Genomic DNA, 21,059 nt, shown 5'->3' with positions numbered 1-21,059 from the left:
CCCTCAATCATTTCGTCTTGAAGACAAAATTCAAGATGGAGACAAGTCACTCAGTCCTTGCTTCCATTCAACAGGGTTACTGGATGGTAACACTAGATATGCAGGATGTGTATTTTCATATCCTCATTCATCCAGTGTCCAGAAAATACATGAGTTCGTCTTTCAAGGAAGAGTATACCAGTTTCGGGCTCTCTGCTTCGGCCTTTCAACGTCCCCTCAGGTGTTCTCTTGAGTTCTCGCTCCTCTTTTGAAATGGCTCCATTTAGTAGGGATCAACGTAAATCTATACCTAGACAACTGGCCCCAGGAGCTGGGCCTTCTTTTAAACCTTCAGAAGTCTCAGTTAACCCCTTCACAAAAAATCGTCTATCTGGGGATGATACTGAACTATCAAGCTTTTCAGGATTTTCCATCATACAAGAGGATTTCCAATTGCCTTCAAACAGTCCGAAAATTCTTAGCTCTTTGGTCTTGCACGGCTCAGCAATGGATGAGCCTATTGGGGACCCAGGCCTCCATAGAAACCTTTGTCAAATTAGGCAGGTTACATATGAGGGTTCTCTGATTTTATCTGGAGGCCAACTGGAGCAGGAAAACACAACCGGACAGTCATGTATTCCCGATCACCCAATCAGACCTACAGTGGTGGCTGTCAGAAAGAAGGCTGTTGGGAAGGAAGTCCCTTCATCCGCTGAACCCAGACTTGAACTTCTATTCCGATGCTTCGGACATAGGCTGGGGAGCCTCGTTAGAGAATCAAGAAGTCTTTAGGACATGGACTCCAGATCAACAGGGCTTACACATCAACGTAAGAGAACTGAAGGCAGTGTATCTAGGCCTTCAAAGTTTTGCCTCCCTAGTCCGCAACAGGACTGTATTGGTTCATGCGGACAACACCATGGCCTTAGCCTACATTTGGAAGCAAGGCGGGACCCACTCCTTCTCTCCATGTCAAGCAGCAAGAGACTTAGTGCTGTGGGCAGACTGAAATCAAGTGACTCTGGTCACTCAGTTCATCCAAGGAAGACTAAATGTGATGGTGGACAAGCTAAGCCTTCAAAAGTAAGTCCTTCCCACAGATTGGACCCTAGACTCTCTAGTTTGCCTAGACCTGTGGAGGTTATGGGGCAAACCAGTGATAGACTTGTTCACCACCTCCAGGAACCATCGTTTTCCTCTCTATTGCTTGCCAGCCCTAGACCCCCTTGCATGGGCCATGGACGCCATGCTGCAAGATTGGTCAAACCTAGACCTGTACACCTTTCCTCTTTTCTGCATGATCAGGGAGGTCTTGAACAAGTTACAGAGGCACAGCAATATGACCGTGACCCTCATAGCTCCCTTTTGGCCTTTGAGAGAGTGGTTTCCAGACCTTCGTCTGCTGGTAGACTCCCCAAGATTGCTTCCTCAAAAATCGGCTCTTCTCAGACAACCCCACGTCAGAAGACACCACCTAGGGTTGTCCACTCTTGCTCTGATAGGATTCAGACTGTCCATAAGCTGGTCAGAGCAAAGGGTTTTTCAAGGGGAACTACAGAAGCAATTGCTCAGTGCAGAAGAAGATCTTCTAGCCTCGTCTATCAGGCTAAGTGGTCAGTCTTTCAACAGTGGTGCCTCAGTCGCAATATCTCATTTTGTATGACCACTGTATCTCAGATTGCAGACTTTCTCCTCTCCTGGAGGAATAAAAGGAACTTGTGTTCTTTGAGTATTAAAACCTATAGAGCTATTCTTAGCTCAGTCTTTAAACATAGAGGGTTGGATCTCTCTTCAAACCCCAGTATCAAGGACTTGTTGAAGTCTTTTGAGATGACAAAATCTCAAAAGGACATTTCTTAGGTATCCTGGTCCATAAATGGCTGTCAGGCCCATCATTTGAACCCTTCAGGACTTCTTCCCTTAGGAATTTGACTCGTAAGTCTGTTTTCCTCTTTGCATTAGCCATGGCTAAACGATCAGCGAACTTCAAGCCATTGACAGGAAAGTGTGCTTCTGTCAAGGGGACGCAGTTTGTTATTTCACCATAGGTTTTTTTTAGTCTTCCCTCTTCCCCTCTCGTGGACATTATGGTATAAATAAATTGTCAACTGGCTGCCATGTTGTTCCAATGTTCCCCATAAAGTGCAGCCCTATCATGTAGGTAAAACAAAAGGCGCTACTGCGAAATTAAAAAAAGTTGTCGTGCGTGGTAGAATTATTAACTGTAATTACTTGGTAAGTATATATAAAACTTTGTTTTATCTTATCATAAAAATGTCCTTTTTGCCCCAAAACTGAATACTTCTGTATGAGCACTAACCACCGCCTGCCAGTGAGGAATATTGAACAAATGTTTCAGGATAATATACTGTAGTTAGATGTGATTGTTTAGCTATAATTTGACACCAAAATTATTGAAACTTGGGATGTTTGGTTTTGCAAGCAAAATCCATTCTACTGAGTGAAATTTAGAGTTTAAATGTGAGTTAATTGTGAATTTCCATGTAAAATGCTGGTCTTTCAGCATTTTGTCGCTGAATCACTCTTGCTCAGATGTGAGCTAGATTTAAGCTTTAATATAACCTCTCAGTTTTCCCATTTCTATGCCATATGGCTAATAGGTTTCATTTTTAAAATCAAGAGGCAGAAATAAAGGGGCCTAATACTGATAAGGGAAAGATCAGATATGTATAACATTTTTGCTGTCACAGAATTCAAAGTTAGTTTGGCACTATTCTGTTAAAATATCTTTTCGCTATGACATGTGTAACCAGCATGTTCATTGTATTTTTTTACAGGTAACTTCATGTACATAGAATCAAGGCTTCAGTATCTCGAAAACAAATGTAAGAATACTTTAATGGAACAAGGGTTTTCAAGTTCGAGCATAGTGTGTGAACCATACCTTCATCTTCGTTACCAGGGAACAGATTGTGCTCTCATGTGTTCCCCAATAAAGGATAATTGTGATAATCCAGAATGGTCTTGTTGCTATGGTAACTTCAAGGAGGCTTTTATAACCAGGTAAGTTCTTAATAGGAGAAAATTTCTTACTTTACAATTTAGAAACCTAGACAGTCATGGCTGTCATATCAGATTCAATTGTTGCAAGAAAAAATTTTTCAGTGAACTTCTCTTGTATGGAAACAAACTGGAATACAGTTTCACTTTCTAGAAGTGAATGATATGGAGGACTGAGATACTTGTTCATGTATTCTTTGCTTGTACCATTGCAAAAAATATTCTGAAGACCTTTAGACAAGATTGTCAAATATATGTTAAACAAGAACCCCATAAATACACTCTTTTTCTAACAGACAAAGATAATCAGTAGTAGTACACCACATGCATTTCCTGGAACCTCTGGTACCCATCCGTCACTCACCTTACTTTTCATGTGTCTGCAGAGCTGTTAAGAGCTTAACAGAATTTTACCAGTCTGTTTCCTTCACTGCAAGATTGCCAGTATTCAGTGCTAACTCATTAATGAATTTTTTCTTTCCAACTTTTTCATTCCGTTTTCACCTTTCATTAACATTAAAAGTGTGTTTTTTACTCCTTAACTGGTATTTACCCATCACCAACTTCTGTTATGGATCACAGTCACAGTAGCTAAATTTTTATTGCAATTGTTTGTTTGTACATTAAGCAAAGAGAAAGTTTTAGTAATTGTATGCTGCACTTTTTTCAAGGCTTCTTCCTCTTGTTAATAAGGGTATCATTTTCACAAATTGAAATAATTGTTTTACTGTTTTCTGTCTTTTGTGGCATAATATGTTTCCCTCAATTATAAAAGTGTGCTTTTCATAAGTTTTTACAGTTTGTTTGAGTGACAATGTGTTAGTACAATAAGCCCTTTACATACACAAGGCGCAACTTATGTAAATTCGTAGATCTGTAAGGCTATATTGATGGCCTCTGCTGCTGTTAAGCCTCCAGCTTGTCCACCTTTATTGTGTCTGCTTATCATTGTTCCCAGAAACCTCTTGATGCTACCATCAGCGGCAGCTATAGTGCCTCTTCCTTTTGTTCCTACTCCTCTGGTAATTCATGCAGATGTGCCCGCTGCTGCATAGAAGCTCATCAATGAAATACTAACATAATTCCTCCAGCAGTATGATCATCACAGCCATAAGGCCACTCAGTTGAAAGAAACCCTGAAGTTGGTTTATATTATTAAGTATTTCGTCCTCTTTGTCAGCAACCATGGCTAGGCTAACCATCACAAAAGTAGATGTACTTGATTGCTTGAGATCTTCTAGGCACTTGTGACACTGCAGTTGTAGTGTTTGAAGAGGAAGGTTTCAGCTATAGAATTAAGGACAAATGAAGCTCAGTGTTAAAAATAGTTCTTAGTCTCTCTTGCCTCAAAATGTTCCTCCCCTTCCATCCTTCTGTATCAAATATAGAAATTTGCCTGCTTGGGAGGAAGCTGCAAAGTTTGTCCCCATTTTTATCAAGTGCAAGGGGGAAATGAGAAATTTGTCCAAAATTAAATGCATAGCTCTTACCTCTTATAATTTTTATGTTGATATCACTTGAAGTAAAAAATATTATTGATAATAGTACAGTAGTAGTAACAGTTATTATTATTATTATTATTATTATTACCTTATTATTATTATTATTATTATACAGGCAGTCCCCGGTTTATGACGGGGGTTCTATTCTTACGCTGCATTGTAAGCCGAAAATCGTTGTAAACCAAAAAATCATCGAAAATCATCAAAAATCCTAAGAAAACCTTACTTTTAATGCTCTGGGTGTATTGAAAACGATGTAAACTGCATTTTTATTGAATTTTTCATCAAAAAAACCTCCAAAGTTTGATTATTCTGCCGTTTTGGAGCCATATTTCTTCTGTCGGATTGGGGTCGACACGTTGTAACCCTGGAACATGCGTTGTAAACTGGGAAATAATTTCTGATGAACATATCTGAAAATCGTCGGAACATCGTAAGCTGGACCTGTCGTAACCTGAGGACTGCCTATATTATTATTATTATTATTATCTTCACTGAAGATGTAATGTGTGAATGATGGCATCCATCCTAGAAAATAAATATCTTTGAAGAAGAACATTTATAGGAAGCATTGCTTAAATGTTTCTCTACCTTTAGTACAGTTTTACGTGGATACCCTTCAATCTGTCTCGGTAACATTAAAATTTTTTAGTAAAAAATAACTTGACAGAACCAATAGAACAGTTTTGTCCAGTGGCAGCATAGAATCATGTAATAAAATTATATTATTAATGGTAATAAAAGTAATTTGACTTTGTCATCTCCTGTCTATAATTGCACTGTGGCAAGCTGTTCGTTGGGTGAGTCGGTAGAGCTGCGGACTGTCACTCGATGGGCCGGAGTTCAATTCCCCGGCCGGCTGATGAAGAGTTAGAGGAATTTATTTCTGGTGATAGAAATTCATTTCTCGCTATAATGTGGTTCGGATACCACAATAAGCTGTAGGTCCCGTTGCTAAGTAACCAATTGGTTCTTAGCCACGTAAAATAAGTCTAATCCTTCGGGCCAGCCCTAGGAGAGCTGTTAATCAGCTCAGTGGTCTGGTAAAACTAAGGTATACGTCTTTTGCACTGTGGCAGAAGTCACATGAGTAACATTTTACTTGGTCTTGGCAGGTACAAGCGAGAGTTTGGATTTGTTATTCCTGAACGAGACATAGTTGTTGATGATATAAGAGTTCGTGGAGTTGGGAAGTCAGAGGTAACCATAGAAGGTAAAATTGGAGCAACAGATGGAGACCCACCTATAGAAACTGTAAGTACATGTAAATCAATATTGAAGTTTTGGTGGTCATAAGAAATAAGGTAGTGTTGTCATGCTTCATTTTTAGTTGTCCATAGCCATGGAATTTGAATGCCATCGTTGGTCAGTACAGTATTGTGTTATCCTTTAAAAGTATCTGAAATCCAACAAGAATTCCTGCAGCAATAGAATCTCAACTCTTTTTTTGTGGTAACTCTTCTTTTATTGCAAAAGAAAAAAACCTGTGTTGTATAAATGTGAAGTATACAGTATTTAATCTTTTTAGTACATTTTACCCTTGTAAACATCACATCAGATCCAATAACTAGGGTAATTTTGATGCATATTCATTTAAGAGTAATTTTCCAATAGATTCACCAAAACCTGCATTCACAAATTTTAGCAGTCATGTGTGTAAGATCGTATGATGACTGACCTTGCCAAGAGTTTGTTGAGCAGAGCTTAGAGCTTATGAACCTTTGTGCCTTACCAAGTGGCACAAAGTTCCTGTTTCATGCAATTATGCATTTCAAGTTCTCTGTCATTCCTGTTATTTTGAATGTGTAGTCGCCTGTTTCATCCTCAAGGAGTTACCCTTCCATGGTTTACCAGAGCTCCATGGTGACCAAGCTGATATCAAAGAATTCTCTTTTAGCTGATCTCGGGGCCGGGTATTGTGTCGTAGTGATCACTATAACGTGATGGAGTAATGTAATGGACTCAAAGCTAAGAGGGGTCCTTTCCCTATCTTCAGCGAAGCTGTACCTGGGTTTTTTCCATTGTCAAAACCTGCTGGAATAATAAGTGATTAATGCACAAGTGCAGTCCGCCATATTGTCAACAAACAGACCTGCACAGAGACCAAGAAGCGTTTACTTGTCTTTGGTCAACACAGTAAGGTTTAGTATTACCGGTGTTCTGAAAAATTTGGCTTTTTTCTCCAATTTCATTAGCAAGGATCATGGAAACATCTAAAATAGCAAGGTCAGTGCTTAATTTTAAGTTCCAGCTAAAACTTTAGTTTTAAACTTTTGGAATTGGTAATTAATTTGTGTATGAGAGCCGGATACTGGCGTTTTTTGCCAACACATGGTCGGTGCTTACTCATGATCATTGGTTGCTAGTTTTGTAAAGTGCAAATTGTTGTCAAGAATTTGTCATTCTAACTAAATGTTTTGACTAAAAAAAAATCTTCCACAATTTATTATTAATATAGAAAATCTTTTCAAATTATATGATGTCTACAATAATGTAGGCAGTAGCCTGCATCAGATTAAGTGAGAATAATTTATACTAGATTAATAGTGGATATTGTCTGTAGCGTATAACCTGGGATTACATCTCTTAAGTGTGAACTAAATAACCTGGATTAGGTAGTAACCTAAATTAAGGTAAGTAAAAACCTTTTTTAGACATACCCTATCATGGGCCTTAGCAGCAGGCTAGCTTAGATCAGGGACTCTAGGATTAGATAATAACAATATCATCTGGGTAAAATAAATCAGTAGCCTAGCTATAAGGCTACATATTAGTAAAATTTTTTTCTTTTTATATAAGCCTGTACACTTAAGTATGATCTAAATAATCCAGGACTAGGCAGTACCTTATATTAGGTTAAGTGATAACCTATTATAAAACATCCCAATATTTGACTAAATCATTATCCTAGACCAGGTAACATAGGACTAGATGAAATAGTAATCTGTGCTGGATGAGATGGCAGCATAGCTTTAAGGCTACATACTAAAGTAATTGTGTTTTATGTAACACATACCCTTAAGTGTGAATTAAGTAACCTGGATTAGGCAGTAACCTAGATTAGAGTAAGTGATAACCTAGCTATAAGGTTACACATTAGTGAGTTACTGTTTTATATAGTAGGTCAAATAGCCTAGGATTGGATATAAACAACAACCTGGGTTAGACGAAAATGGTAGCCTAATTATAAGGTTACATATTATTAAGTTTCAGTTTTTATATAGCGTATACATTTAGGAGTGATCTAAAATAATCTGGATTAGGCAGTACCCTATACCAGGCTAAGAAAGAACATGTTAGGAAATATCTATTATTGGTCTAAGTGGTAGTTTAGACCAAATAGCCAAAGATTATATATAAACAGTATCCTAAGCTCAATAAAATAACCTAGTTTTTATGACTTGGTAGCCTATCTGTAAGGACACATATTAGTAGGGGTCATATGTAGCCTATATCATTAAAGGTGAAATAAGCCTAGACCAGACAGAAACCTAACCAAATTAAGTAGGAACCCTTTTTTAAGGGTATATCCTACTGTTAGCCTAAAACAGTAGTTTAGTTTAAATAAAGCAGGGGCCGAATATCAGAGAAAAGGGTAATCCGGCCAGAGAAAGAAGTAAACTAGTTTGTAAGAAGGTTCTTTCCTGTATAGTTATAACCTTAAGTGTTTTTTAATAAGCCTAGAATAGGCAGTGTCCTAGAATAGGTTAAGCAAGAATTCTCTAAGAAATCCTCTACTGTATTCTTAACCTAATGTAGATTATGTTAGAAACATTAACCTAAGTCATATAAAATAGTGGCTTTGGTTAGTTAAACAAATTAGCTTATAGCAGTTAGTCTGAATGGCATGACATGCAAAATTAAATTCCACATAGCCCTTGCAAACAGACTAACAGCGTATAAGTAATACAGCCATATACTGGTGTCAAATCTAACCTAAATCTTAGAGGTTAAGTTAGCATAGATATTTATTAAAATACAGTACAGCTACTCACATGTAATCAAATTAGCCTGTAATATTGAATATACTAGCTACATAAGAGAATACAGAGAATTAGTAATTTCTAATAACAACTTGTTTTATGTCGCTATAGGGCTGCTATTATTCTGGACCCTCAGCTCAAGTGTTCTGCAACAAATCACTCGGTTTGCCTTTTGCCAGTGGGTATGGACCATACCACCTGCCATGAGCATAGTCCTTGTAAAAAACAAGGAAAATTTGGCTGGTTGCCAGAGATGTGCAAAATTTATAATATGTTCTTGGCAGCAAGTTTAAGGATGAAATGGCGCGTTTTAAGCTGTCTCGAAGGGTCCTAGGGTTCAGTAGGGTTGAGGAAGGGGGAGGTTATATCTTTCCGGCATAACTCTGGCAGCATATATTTAACCCTTTCTTAGAACGAGATATATGTTTGGGCCAAAACCCAGAAACATCAGTCCCCAGTACCTCCCAGGTTAACCTCACGGAGGAAGTAGAGGAATCTTTACATGGAGGTGACATTCTTACTATTGAATATGAAGTGGACACTGCCACTGAAATAACCCTGCTGAACCCAGAAGGATCAGGGACACAAATTTCGCTAACCATGGGAGAAACCCTCCGGAAGGAGTTCTATCCCCCATGCAGCTATCAGATGCTGAACAGGATCTTTCCCCCAAAAGGGATACTAAGGTCCACCTAGCTCAAAATGAAATGACTACATTTTCGGAGGGGTTTAGTAACTCGCCCAAGACTTCTGCCTCCTGGTTAACAGGCAGTTACAGTTCAGTTGTTGAAACTCAGTCGGATTGCGCAAGCTCTCCCAAAAGGGATGCACAGTTTGCAGCATTTGATCAATTCCGTAAGGAAATTATGAGTTACATCAAAGATGTCTTGCCACAAAACAGCATACATAATGGACCTGATACATGATTCCGAACAGGAAATTAAGGAAATTAAGTCAGTCATTTACATCACAAAGTGTAAAATTACTGCACCATGTAACCAAAAAGTGACAGTGGAAACAAATTCTGCCCAAACAAGGTGTAATGTTTAGAGTTCTGACTGGAAATAACAAAATGGCCAGTTCGGACTACAGAACTTCAGACCAAAATATAATAGGGGCTCCAACTCTCACTCCTGATGATACTGATAATCCTTGGCAAGACACCTCAATGTGCATTTTCTTTCCTGATGGTATCTAATTAATGAGAGAAAAACTATGATTGAAGTTGTACATGTAGAGTTTAGAGACAGGGCTGCATTCCATAATACAGAATGGCGCCTGGTACCACCTTCGCCAGACACGGAGAAACCACTAAAAGGTGTGGTTCTCTTCCATGTGCCTGTAGCATTAAAAGCTATAGAAGACACCCTTTACCAGGTCAGTGGAAAATGGATCTCTACTTCCATTTTGAATATGACCTAAGTTGCTCACCAAGTAGCCCCAGCCTTCTGTCCCTTCACTTTCAAAATAATTAATCATGTGAAGGCAGATTTTCAGAATTTTGTAGTGACTAGAAAACGAGAGTCAGTGGTAGTGTAATGTTTTTATTATTCTTTTTTATTCTTTCGTTATATGATTGCATAGATTTTAGTCTTTCTCTTCTTACCTTGGTTTCTTTCGAGGTGTCCTTCAGATAAGCCATGGATGATGTGCTATCTTTGTATATTTATTCCTTTTAAATATTGATATCTCTCAGAAAGGCGTATAGAGACAGAGATCGGTAATTTCTTCACTTTAATTAGTACTTAATATTATAAAGATCAGTAAAAATTAACAAGTTACAATGATAGAAACGAATCACTCTTGAATCAGTCTATATGGGGAACACGTGGCGATTGGGAGAAGTACTCTCCCTTGAAGGACACAGTTCTGACCCTGGTCTCCTCGTCGGTCTCTCACTCGTTGAACCCTCAGGAAACTTGCTATCTGTAAATCTCCACCTCCTTCTAGCCTTATTGGAAGGATTAATCAGCAAGGCCTCCCCTTCAAGTAGCTGATTGGAAGGACTGTAGTGGGTGTGATTCAAATCTCTCCTTAGAGGACTTGATAGGAGGTGATCTTAGGAGGTGTGGGAAAGACCCTCCACACATAATTGATTGGAGGTTGAAGAAGTATATCACTTGGGTCAACCCCCTTCCTGGAACTTCACAAAACACCTTCCGGAGAAGGCGGGACTATAGAATCAGCTGTTGTAAGCATTTAGACTGTGCTGACTCATGTTTTGCTTGGCTTCAATCGCGAGGCCATTATTTCCCATTTTACGACTGTTTTTATGGCTTAAACACGATATACTGCAATGTAAACATCTTTCCTGCGTATTGATAACACGACACAAAAGCATTTGGCCGTTATCACTGTGTTCTTTGCCTCTCTCTTTACTCTTATTTCTCTCTCCTTCTCTCTCTTAACTTTTTTCTCTTTCTATCTCTCTCTCTCTCTCTCTCTTTTCTATTTAATTTCCCTATCTATTCTACACCACAACATCACTCAGTCACGCTACCTCACACTGCCCTCAGTGTGACAAAAAATATATTTCAATGGATGATTGCAAAATCACAAACAAAATAAAGTATTTATATGATTTCCCATCAAGTCAATTCTCAAAAAATATTTAAATTGCACAAACTGTGTCAATGCACTAATGCAAAAAAAATCAATTAAGAATATATGGTAGAAAATTCACATATATTATATCATGAATCAAAAGAGATACATATACATACATATATATACATATAATGAATTGTTATACTGTAAAAATGGTTAATTGTTTTAACACACAATGCCAATAATAATACATAAAGAATTCAGCAGCAAATTATGTGTAAAAGATCACTTTACTCTTCATTGGTCCTCTTTATTTCTGTTATAATCTGCTCAATATTTGAAATTACCACACGTTTGACCAAAATTTAAACACTATTATTACAATAATGATTATGACCAAATTGAACAGAGACAGAATTGGTGAAACATTTTCTTTGTAATAGAAAAATTCATCTACTAAAGCCAACTCATTTATTTGTTTTAACTCTAACTGAGACAGTTTAAATTCTTTAACTTCACTAGAGTAGTTCATGTAGGGCTTATTTTTATGGATTGTGATTTCTGTGAAGACATGAGGTTCATAATATAATTTATTAGGAATAACTAACTTGCAAGTCTTATCAAAAGCATGGACATTATTGAAATTAATTTCAGTACTTACATTATGGCAATTAATAGTTGCTGTTACTGAACTTAGTGAAAACACAAAAACTGACTGTTCTACTATAATGGAAACAAAATCATGTTTGGATAATTGTGTACACAGTACTGTCTCTTGATTCTTGTTTTCAATTATTTCTTGAACACAAGGATAGGCATTAGTAGTTTCATACAGGTTGTCAAGGTTGCAAATATACTCTTTATCTTTCAAAAGTATACAATCTCTTAATTGAGCATCAGTAATAAATGACATCATTAGTCCATGTTCTTCTAATGCAAAATTGATGTGGTTGACATTTGAGATAATTACGTTTTCCTTTATCAACATGGGAAAAGGATGTATGGACATCAGTACATCTGCCTCTTTTTGATTAAAAGGTAAAATTAGAAGGATCTTATTCTTAACTACCTTGGTGGTTATCAAATTATAATAGACCATTATATCCTTTACCATAGGGTATAATGTCCTTCTACCAAAAATCACTAATTATGCCCTCTAATTCTCTTGGGTTTATTAATGTTGGACTTAATATTCCTTTATAGGCTAACAAAATGGCATTTAATAGATCTTTATGGTCTTGCAATACAATTTCTAACATTGTTCATAAATGTACTTAAATGTTGTTCATCTGTTATTATCTTAATCTCTTTGGTAATGTTTGTGTTCATTTGATTAATAAATTCCTTTTTTTTTCAATTCATTACTGTTTAAGTTTTGAGAGCTTATAATCTTATTTAACACAATGCCTCTTGTTGCTGCCCATTTCTCAGTTTGTCTATACGGGCACTTTCTTTTTCTACATTAGAGTCTGTCACGACTCCAAATAATTGATTAAGTGCTGTTCCTATAAAAGGTAAGAGGATCGTTTGGATCTTGTATTTAACACACTTCCTATGTCATTATCTAGTTTTTCCAACAATGGTAAAACACTGTTATTTTCACTTTTCCTAATTAATGATTTTAATTCCCTTTGGACATCTTTCAATGTCATTTCATTGATAAGCACTGATGTAATGTCAATACTCACTATGCCTAAGTCCTTTATTAATTTCACAGATCCCTTTTTCTCTAGTAGTGCACCCTTCCGGATCACCACCTCAGATGACACATAAAGCAGTGTTATGATAACCAAGAAGAACCGCATGTTTGTATCTGTAAGAATAAGCCTTATCAGATATTCTGTATACATGAGGTATTTTAATGCCTACACATTGTTTATATCTAATAGTTCAACACTTTACATAAATTTATCTTTTTCTTAAATTGTATTTGTTATTTATTGGTTCCTGTTCAACTTCTTTCAATAATTCAACTATTCTCTTATTGGACCAAGAGTCTGTTTTTATTACCTTTACATGATTGGTATGAACAATTCTTTCCTTTAGATCACTCTCACTTATGATCTTTAGCTTATTTAACTTCAACACTTCTAATACCCTGTAAGACCTTGGAACTTTGCGGATACTTTTACATTAGGACCTTCTGGAACATGATTCTGAACATATACCTGAGCACCTACTACAATTTTTGGTTTAGCTGTATTTTTGTCATAGTACTTTGCTTGGACACTCTGAGCTTCCTTAAGTCTAGTCCTCGTCTGTTTGATCGTTTCATATGTACGTCTAGTTTTCCAGGCAATATAGTCATCGTAGTTATAAGTATGTCGGGGTGGTGTTGCATCATCTAGTAACGTATTTGGTAGTCTCTTCTCGTATCCATATAACAAGTAGTGTGGTGATTCTCCTACTGTCTCATTTACAGTATTGTTTATAGTAAACTGTACGTCTTCAAAGCTAAATCCCAGTCTTCTGTATTAGGTTTAACTAAAGTTTTCAGGATATCCTTTATCTTACGATTCGTTCTTTCTACTGCTCCATTTGAACTTGGTTTATATGCTGTGATTTGACATTTATTTATCTCATAAAATTCACATAATTTTCTTAAAAGTTCACTAGTAAATTCTGCTGCGTTATCAGAAAGAAGAACTTGGGGACATGAATGTCTCGTAATAATTCTAGATTTAAGAGCTTCTGCTACTGTAATTGCATCTCTATTTCTTACTGGTACAATCTCTACATATCTTGTTAGATAGTCTAAAAGACTAATATTTTTTATTCCCCTAACAGTTGTTGGAAATGGACCTAAAAGTCCATAGATACGACCTGAAATGGATTCAACTCCGATGGGTATTTTTCAAGAGGAGCTTTTGGATTTACGTTACCTTTATGTCGATTACAAACTACACAATTTTGTACAAAGTTCTTGGCATCCTCACTACAATGGGGCCAAAAATAGTTTCTGGTTAGGATTCTAGTTGTCTTTTTGATTCCTGGATGTCCTGCTAACTTGTATGAGTGTGTTAGTTCTAAAACTTCTCTGATTAGTGTTTTCGGGATGTATAGTCGAGAATAACCATTCTTCTCTGTTGGTCTTTTATACAATAATCCATTGATTAAAACAAAATCAGGTTTTAAAGATTCATCTGTCATTAGTTGTCCTATTATATGCCTGATTTCTGTATCCATTCCTTGCTGTATTTGTACTCTTTCCAAATCTAAATCTACCACTTGACAGCTAAAACAAAAGTATTAGTGGTAATACATTTCTCTGTTTCTTCTTGGGCTCTGGATAATGCATCTGCTAGTGTATTAAATTTTCCTGGGATATATCTGAATTCTGGTGCAAATTCTAACACACTAATGAACCATCTATTGAACTTCATGTTATTTGTAAAAGTTCTCTTCTTAAACAAATCACAAATTGGTTTGTGATCAGTAAGTACATTGACTTTATGTCCTAAAATTATGTGTCTAAATTTCCTTAGACCCCAGTATAATGCTAAACATTCTCTTTCTATTGTGCTATAATTTTTTCTGCAGCATTCAAAACTCTACTGGCATAATATACTGCTCTCATTCTTGTTTTGTCCTTTTGTAATAATACAGCCCCTAGCCCGGTACTTGATGCATCACAGGCTAAGTAAAAGTCCTTCGAGAAATCTGGGTAGACTAGTACAGGATTCCTGGTCATTTTACTCTTTAGTGTTTGAAAGCTGTCTCTTGTTCTTTATTCCATTCATATTTGACATCTTTCTTTGTTAATTCTGTTAATGGTTTGGCTATTGTAGCAAAGCCTTTAATGAAAGGTCTATAGTAGCCTACCATTCCTAGGAATCTTCTCAATGCTTTCAAATTGGTAGGAGCTGGATATTCAACTATTGCTTTTATCTTGCCTGCTTGCATTCGCAGACCATCTTCACTAATTACATGTCCTAAGTATTCCAAAGATTTCATTAAGAATTGACATTTCTTTAATTTGATTTTAATCCTGCTCTTCTTAATCTTTCCAAGACTATTTCTAATGTTTTGAGGTGACTTTCTAAATCTTTTGCTAAAAATGATAACATCATCTAAGTAAACTGCAACATTTTCTATATCCCCTAATATTTGAAGCATTAATCTAACAAACGTTAAAGGAGCCGAAGTGAGTCCAAATGGCATGACTTCAAATTGCAAGTATTCCTTGTGTGTGCTGAAGGCTGTGAATGGTTTCGACTCTTCGTCTAAAGGTACTTGCCAGTATCCACTAAGTAAATCTAAAGATGAAAATATCCTTGCACCTCCTAACTGAGCTAACATATCTTGAATCACTGGCATTGGCATTCTATCGGGGATGGTGTTGGAATTTAACTTTCTATAGTCTATCACAAGTCTCCAATTTCCATCTTTCTTTGGAACAAGTAGTAATGGAGAATTATATGGAGATTTAGAAGGAATGACTACCCCATCTTTCTTCATTTCTTCTATCAAATTATCAACTATGGGTCTTTGGCTTATTGGTAATCTGTAATTAGGAATAAAGAATGGTTTTGTTCCATCATCTAATACAATTTTATGCCTTAGGACATTTGTTCTACCTAATTTATCTCCTTCTATTGCTATTACATCTCTGTATTTTTCTAATACTTGAATTAATCTATCTTTTTTTTTTCTGGAAAATCTGTTTTATTCACTTCTTTGCTTAATTCAGATGTTTGACCAGTTACAGAGAAAAATGCTTCTTCTTCTAATGTTAGTAATGGATTGTTAATAGGTATTCCTTTACAAAAGATAATGCCTGCATAAAGTGTTAGTTTGTTATCTGAGTAGTTCTGGACATAAACTTCACAAGTATCACCCTTCATGTGGACTAAAGAATTATCCATTCTGACAAATTCTGGTAACTCTTCATTTAGTAAAAGAACATCTTTAACTCCTATCTCTTCCTTTCCCCCTAAGATGTATTTTTGTTAAACACTTTGGATGCAAAATTACCTGTCTGTTTAGTATTAACTGTACTTTATTATCATCAGCAGTGCTTACACAACATACTTCCTCATCTTTTGTTTCTGCAAAGTAACAATGTTCTGCATCTATACTAGTTTCTTCAGTTACTGCTATTATATCATTTATATCTACTTTATTTATTTTCTTTAACAACAGTACCTCATTTACTAATTTCCCTTCATTATCATAGCTGATTACTACATTGCTATAATGTTCTGTATTTATCTCTGCATAATTATCCTCATAAATGTCTTGTTCCTTGTCATATTCAGAACACTGGAGATCACCTTTATTTATTTCTGGGTCACTTCTTTTGTTGGAGGGTATAATTTCTGGATGTGCACATCTTATCTTTCTAGTCTGTAATTTTGAAATTCCTCCTTTCCGTTACCATTCATTTTAATTTGATTGTTCTCTTGATGATAAGTTATTTTCTGTATGTCTTTGTCGCTTGTTGAAGTCGTCTCAGACAAATTGATCAGATTTGGGTGAAACTTTTCTTCTTCAAGCGTAAAGCATACGCTCTTTTATTATCTTGTGTAACGTTAATCCTTCCTTCTCACAATTCAGTATAATTCCACATTTCTTCATTAATTTATATGAGAACAACACCTGTGCGGGAAAGAACCTGTCTTCTAGAACTATAAAACTTTCAACAGTTTTATGTGACGAAATATCTATTTCTAAGTTCACATTGCCTAAACTTTTATCTGTTTACCCGCTACTCCTTTTATTATCTTGCTTTGACCCTGAATTAGCGTTTCTTTAACGCCTAAGTAACTTGTTAATGTGTGTTTATCTATTATGCTTACAGTACTACCTGAATCCATAAGGACAGTACATAATTTATTCTGTATTGGAATTTTAATGATAGGTAAATCCTTTCTGATTATTTCTTCTTCATCCATGGAAAATACTACTTCTTTTACTCTGCAATATGGATAGTGCGGATGAACCTTCACTTCTCCTATTTGCTAATTCTTCTCTTAATTTATCTTCTTGAAGGACTTTCTTGTGGTATTCTGTGTAGGGATAAATTGTCATTGATTTGAAGACTTATTTGATGCTGAGCGGTTACTACTTAATTCAACTATTTCTTTATTTCCTTCTTGTGTTTTAAACCAGCAATTCTTTGTTAAATGTCCTATTTTCTTACAAACCATGCAGATTCTAGGTTTTCTACACTCATTTGTAAAATGATTTGTATACCCGCAGTTTTTCACTGTCTTGGGTCTCGCTACTTGAGCGGAATAGTTCACTTGGGTTGAAGTGTTTGTGTTTGAGTTTTGACCATATCTATAAGGTTTGTGTGGTCCACTCTTTGTTAGATTGTTTCTTCCCCTTTGATCTGGATTCCATTTTCTTTTAGTATTTTGGGCATATTTCCCTTGGAAGGTATTTGGTCTATTTCCTGCTTGTCTGGAATTATCATAGAATTTATTATTCAGTTTAAAATTAGGATTATTATTTCTGACTTTCCTTTCATTTTGTGCTTCTGTTGTTCCCACGAATTCCTTGGATAGATTTATCTCTTTCCTTTGATTTCTTCTCTCATTGTCTTCAATGTTTGAAGGCTTGTTTTTCTGGGATCAAGTTTTATTTTCTGAAAGCTTTCTTTTCCTCTTCTCCAAGAATATTATATATGGTTCCAAATGACAGGTAATTTAATACATGCCGTAGCTCAACTAATTTCTGGGCACTAGCCCCAAACTGATCCTTGTCTCCTATAGTAATACCTGTCTTCTCTAAATCTTCGCTTATTTTCTCTATTGCATTCTCCACGCTATGCAAAATTAGCAATTGTTTTATATTGTGGGTTAAGAAATCTAGTTAGGTTATATAAACCGTCAGTCTGATTTACTGGTTCCCAGAGTGATAAACAAATTTCTTTAAATTCTACATAGTTATTAAGTTTGCTAAAACTTGTGGAATTCAAAGTTTTATGTGCGTCTCCATGTTCTGAGCTGACGAGCAACAAGGCTTCATTTATCTTAGCTCTTTCATCTGTTATTCCCCTGAAATTATACGACTATCTGCATCTGCTAGCCAATGATTTACAGTATAGGCTTCGAGTCTGCTTTTTGTCAGGATTGGAATCATCCACCTGTCCACAGAAGCGTGTGGCGGTTGTTATGACGGCCGCCTGGTTCATATTAAAAAATTGTAATGTGCGAGTATTATTAGTATTATTAGTATTGTTACTATTATTATTATTGTTAGTAGTATTAGAATGATTAACACTATTTTGGTTCTGGTTATTTGTGTTATTATTGTTAGTATTTCGACTTGCACTACAGCGGAGTGGGAATTTAGTCTTGAAATTCGACTTCGTCTAATTGTCGACGGTCTTAAATCGTAATGTGAATGTCTAACAGTGTTCAGTAATTCATCAAATACTCGTTGCATGTCCACACACAAAAAAAAAATTTTTCACTCAGAGTACATCAATCAAAAAATATTTTTCGTTATATTGTACCAAGATTAAAAACAATTTATCAAATTGTCACACAAAAAAATTAAATTCTCTATTGAGTTCAAGTGCACAATTAAAACTTTTTTTCAATACTCAAAATAAATTCTTATATGAAATCGGGCATCATATCATTAAAAATTCATTATAATAAGTACACAAAATTACATATATAACTTCTCAAATAATCATCACCAACCGAGTAAAAATAGCTAATTCCCTATCTAAATTATTTACTAAATAATTAATTTATCATAGAGAGAGTAATGCTGGTATTTATGCAAAAGAATTTTATTCACTAGAGAGAGTTTTCTTAATTTTCAATCTTATAGCAAGATGCAAAAAAATTTATCTTCACTTATTTATTAAGAGAGAGGATAGTAAATTCCTTACTGTGTTGTGTTGTTGATATCGTGATATCGCTAAATGTTGTTCATTCGGCGGTGAATGTTTCGCTGTCGGATCACTATGTCTGCGTTGTTTTTCCGCTGTGGTTTTCGCTTTCGGAATCTTGTTGAAAGTTTGTACGTTGTTTTTCTTCAATCACTCGATGCAATGTCGCTAACACTGGGCTTATTATCGCTGTCGGCGTCTTGCTCAATTTGTTGACGGTAACAGTTCAAAATGTTTTTGGCTTCGGGACGCACTAAACTGTTTTATTCACACTCGACGTTCTTGTTGTAAGCTGCTATTCGCTGGAGTATTTTTATTTCTTCTGATATATTTTGTTCGTCGTCGTAAAAAAATCTAAGTTCGTTTTGTAGAATTTCGTTTCACTGTAACTTAAATAATTGCACTGATAATTTCATTAATGTTCGTTTGTTTCGTCTCGCCTTCTGGATCCACTTTAGCTGCCACCAATTGTAATGTTTTTATTATTCTTTTTTATTCTTTCGTTATATGATTGCATAGATTTTAGTCTTTCTCTTCTTACCTTGGTTTCTTTCGAGGTGTCCTTCAGATTCGCTTCATGATGATGTGCTATCTTTGTATATTTATTCCTTTTAAATATTGATATCTCTCAGAAAGGCGTATAGAGACGAGATCGGTAATTTCTTCACTTTAATTAGTACTTAATATTATAAAGATCAGTAAAAAATTAACAAGTTACAATGATAGAAACGAATCACTCTTGAATCAGTCTATATGGGGAACACGGAAGCGATTGGGAGAAGTACTCTCCTTGAAGGACACAGTTCTGACTCTGGTCTCCTCGTCGGTCTCTCACTCGTTGAACCCTCAGGAAACTTGCTATCTGTAAATCTCCACCTCCTTCTAGCCTTATTGGAAGGATTAATCAGCAAGGCCTCCCTTCAAGTAGCTGATTGGAAGGACTGTAGTGGGTGTGATTCAAATCTCTCCTTAGAGGACTTGATAGGAGGTGATCTTAGGAGGGTGTGGGAAAGACCCTCCCACACATAATTGATTGGAGGTTGAAGAAGTATATCACTTGGTCAACCCCAAATTCCTGGAACTTCCACTAAAAACACCTTCCGGAGAAGGCGGGACTATAGAATCAGCTGTTGTAAGCATTTAGACTGTGCTGACTCATGTTTTGCTTGGCTTCAATCGCGAGGCCATTATTTCCCATTTTTACGACTGTTTTTATGGCTTAAACACGATATACTGCAATGTAAACATCTCAGCGTATTGATAACACGACACAAAAGCATTTGGCCGTTATCACTGTGTTCTTTTGCCTCTCTCTTTACTCTTATTTCTCTCTCCTTCTCTCTTAACTTTTTCTCTTTCTATCTCTCTCTCTCTCTCTCTCTCTTTTCTATTTAATTTCCCTATCTATTCTACACCACAACAGTAGAATTAAAGCCATTTTCCATGGTCATCCCGGTTTCAAAAAGTTCCACCAAGGAATGGGCAATGCTTCAACTCCCTTTGAAAAGGAAAAAGCTCCCTTCAGATGTAGTTACTCAGCAGTTTGGGACTCCTATGAGAAGAATCTCAGAGGGACAGCCTCAGCATCATTTCCTAAATTAGGAATCCACCTCATTTAAAATATTATAACCTCTACCATAATGGAAGTAATAATACCAGAAGGCTTCCAGAAGATTCCAGAACAATTTTTGCTGTTGTGGCCAAAAGTCTTATATAACCCTATGGGAAGCATCTTGGCTTTCTAGAATGGCACATAAAAGCATGACTGGAAACATTGGAGGACTCCAACAAGTCATTCTGTAATGTGACTTGATTATTACACTCTAACCCCTTCTGTAAGGACCTGTTTGAGGAGTGTTGTGGCTCGACAAAAATAATTATAGCAAGTCTGCCAACAAATTGAACAGTGTACGCTCTTTTTGGGAAAAGGAGAATTCAGGAAACAAAAATAAATAAAATCTCCATCTCCAACCTAAAAAAAAAGTAAAAAAATATATAAATTAAAAAATCATATAACCCTTTGTCAATATAAAAGTTTTCCTCAAAAAAACATGTAGGTGGTCAAAGGGACAACTTACAAAGGACAACAACAGCAAGGACATCCTTTTACAAGGTCCAAAACCTTCTTATTAAAAAAGGAAAAGCAACATTCTGGAATGCCCATCATGGCAAATGCAG

General features: G+C 36.1%; 1 protein-coding gene across 2 annotated transcripts in view; it reads left to right on the top strand.

The window, feature by feature from the left end:
* LOC136835045 (5-oxoprolinase) overlaps nt 1-21,059 on the top strand; it is a 262,765-nt gene that overhangs the window by 59,027 nt on the left and 182,679 nt on the right. For both annotated transcript variants that reach the window (XM_067098167.1, XM_067098171.1), the window contains 2 exons: nt 2,778-3,003; nt 5,618-5,756. In XM_067098167.1, the coding sequence (XP_066954268.1) occupies nt 2,778-3,003; nt 5,618-5,756 (365 nt within the window). The remainder of the gene's footprint in view (nt 1-2,777; nt 3,004-5,617; nt 5,757-21,059) is intronic.

Source organism: Macrobrachium rosenbergii, chromosome 4 (assembly GCF_040412425.1).
Source record: "Macrobrachium rosenbergii isolate ZJJX-2024 chromosome 4, ASM4041242v1, whole genome shotgun sequence".
Lineage (NCBI taxonomy): Eukaryota > Metazoa > Arthropoda > Malacostraca > Decapoda > Palaemonidae > Macrobrachium > Macrobrachium rosenbergii.
The sequence above is the reverse complement of the archived record's forward strand: the minus strand, read 5'-3'. Positions and strand labels throughout refer to the sequence as shown.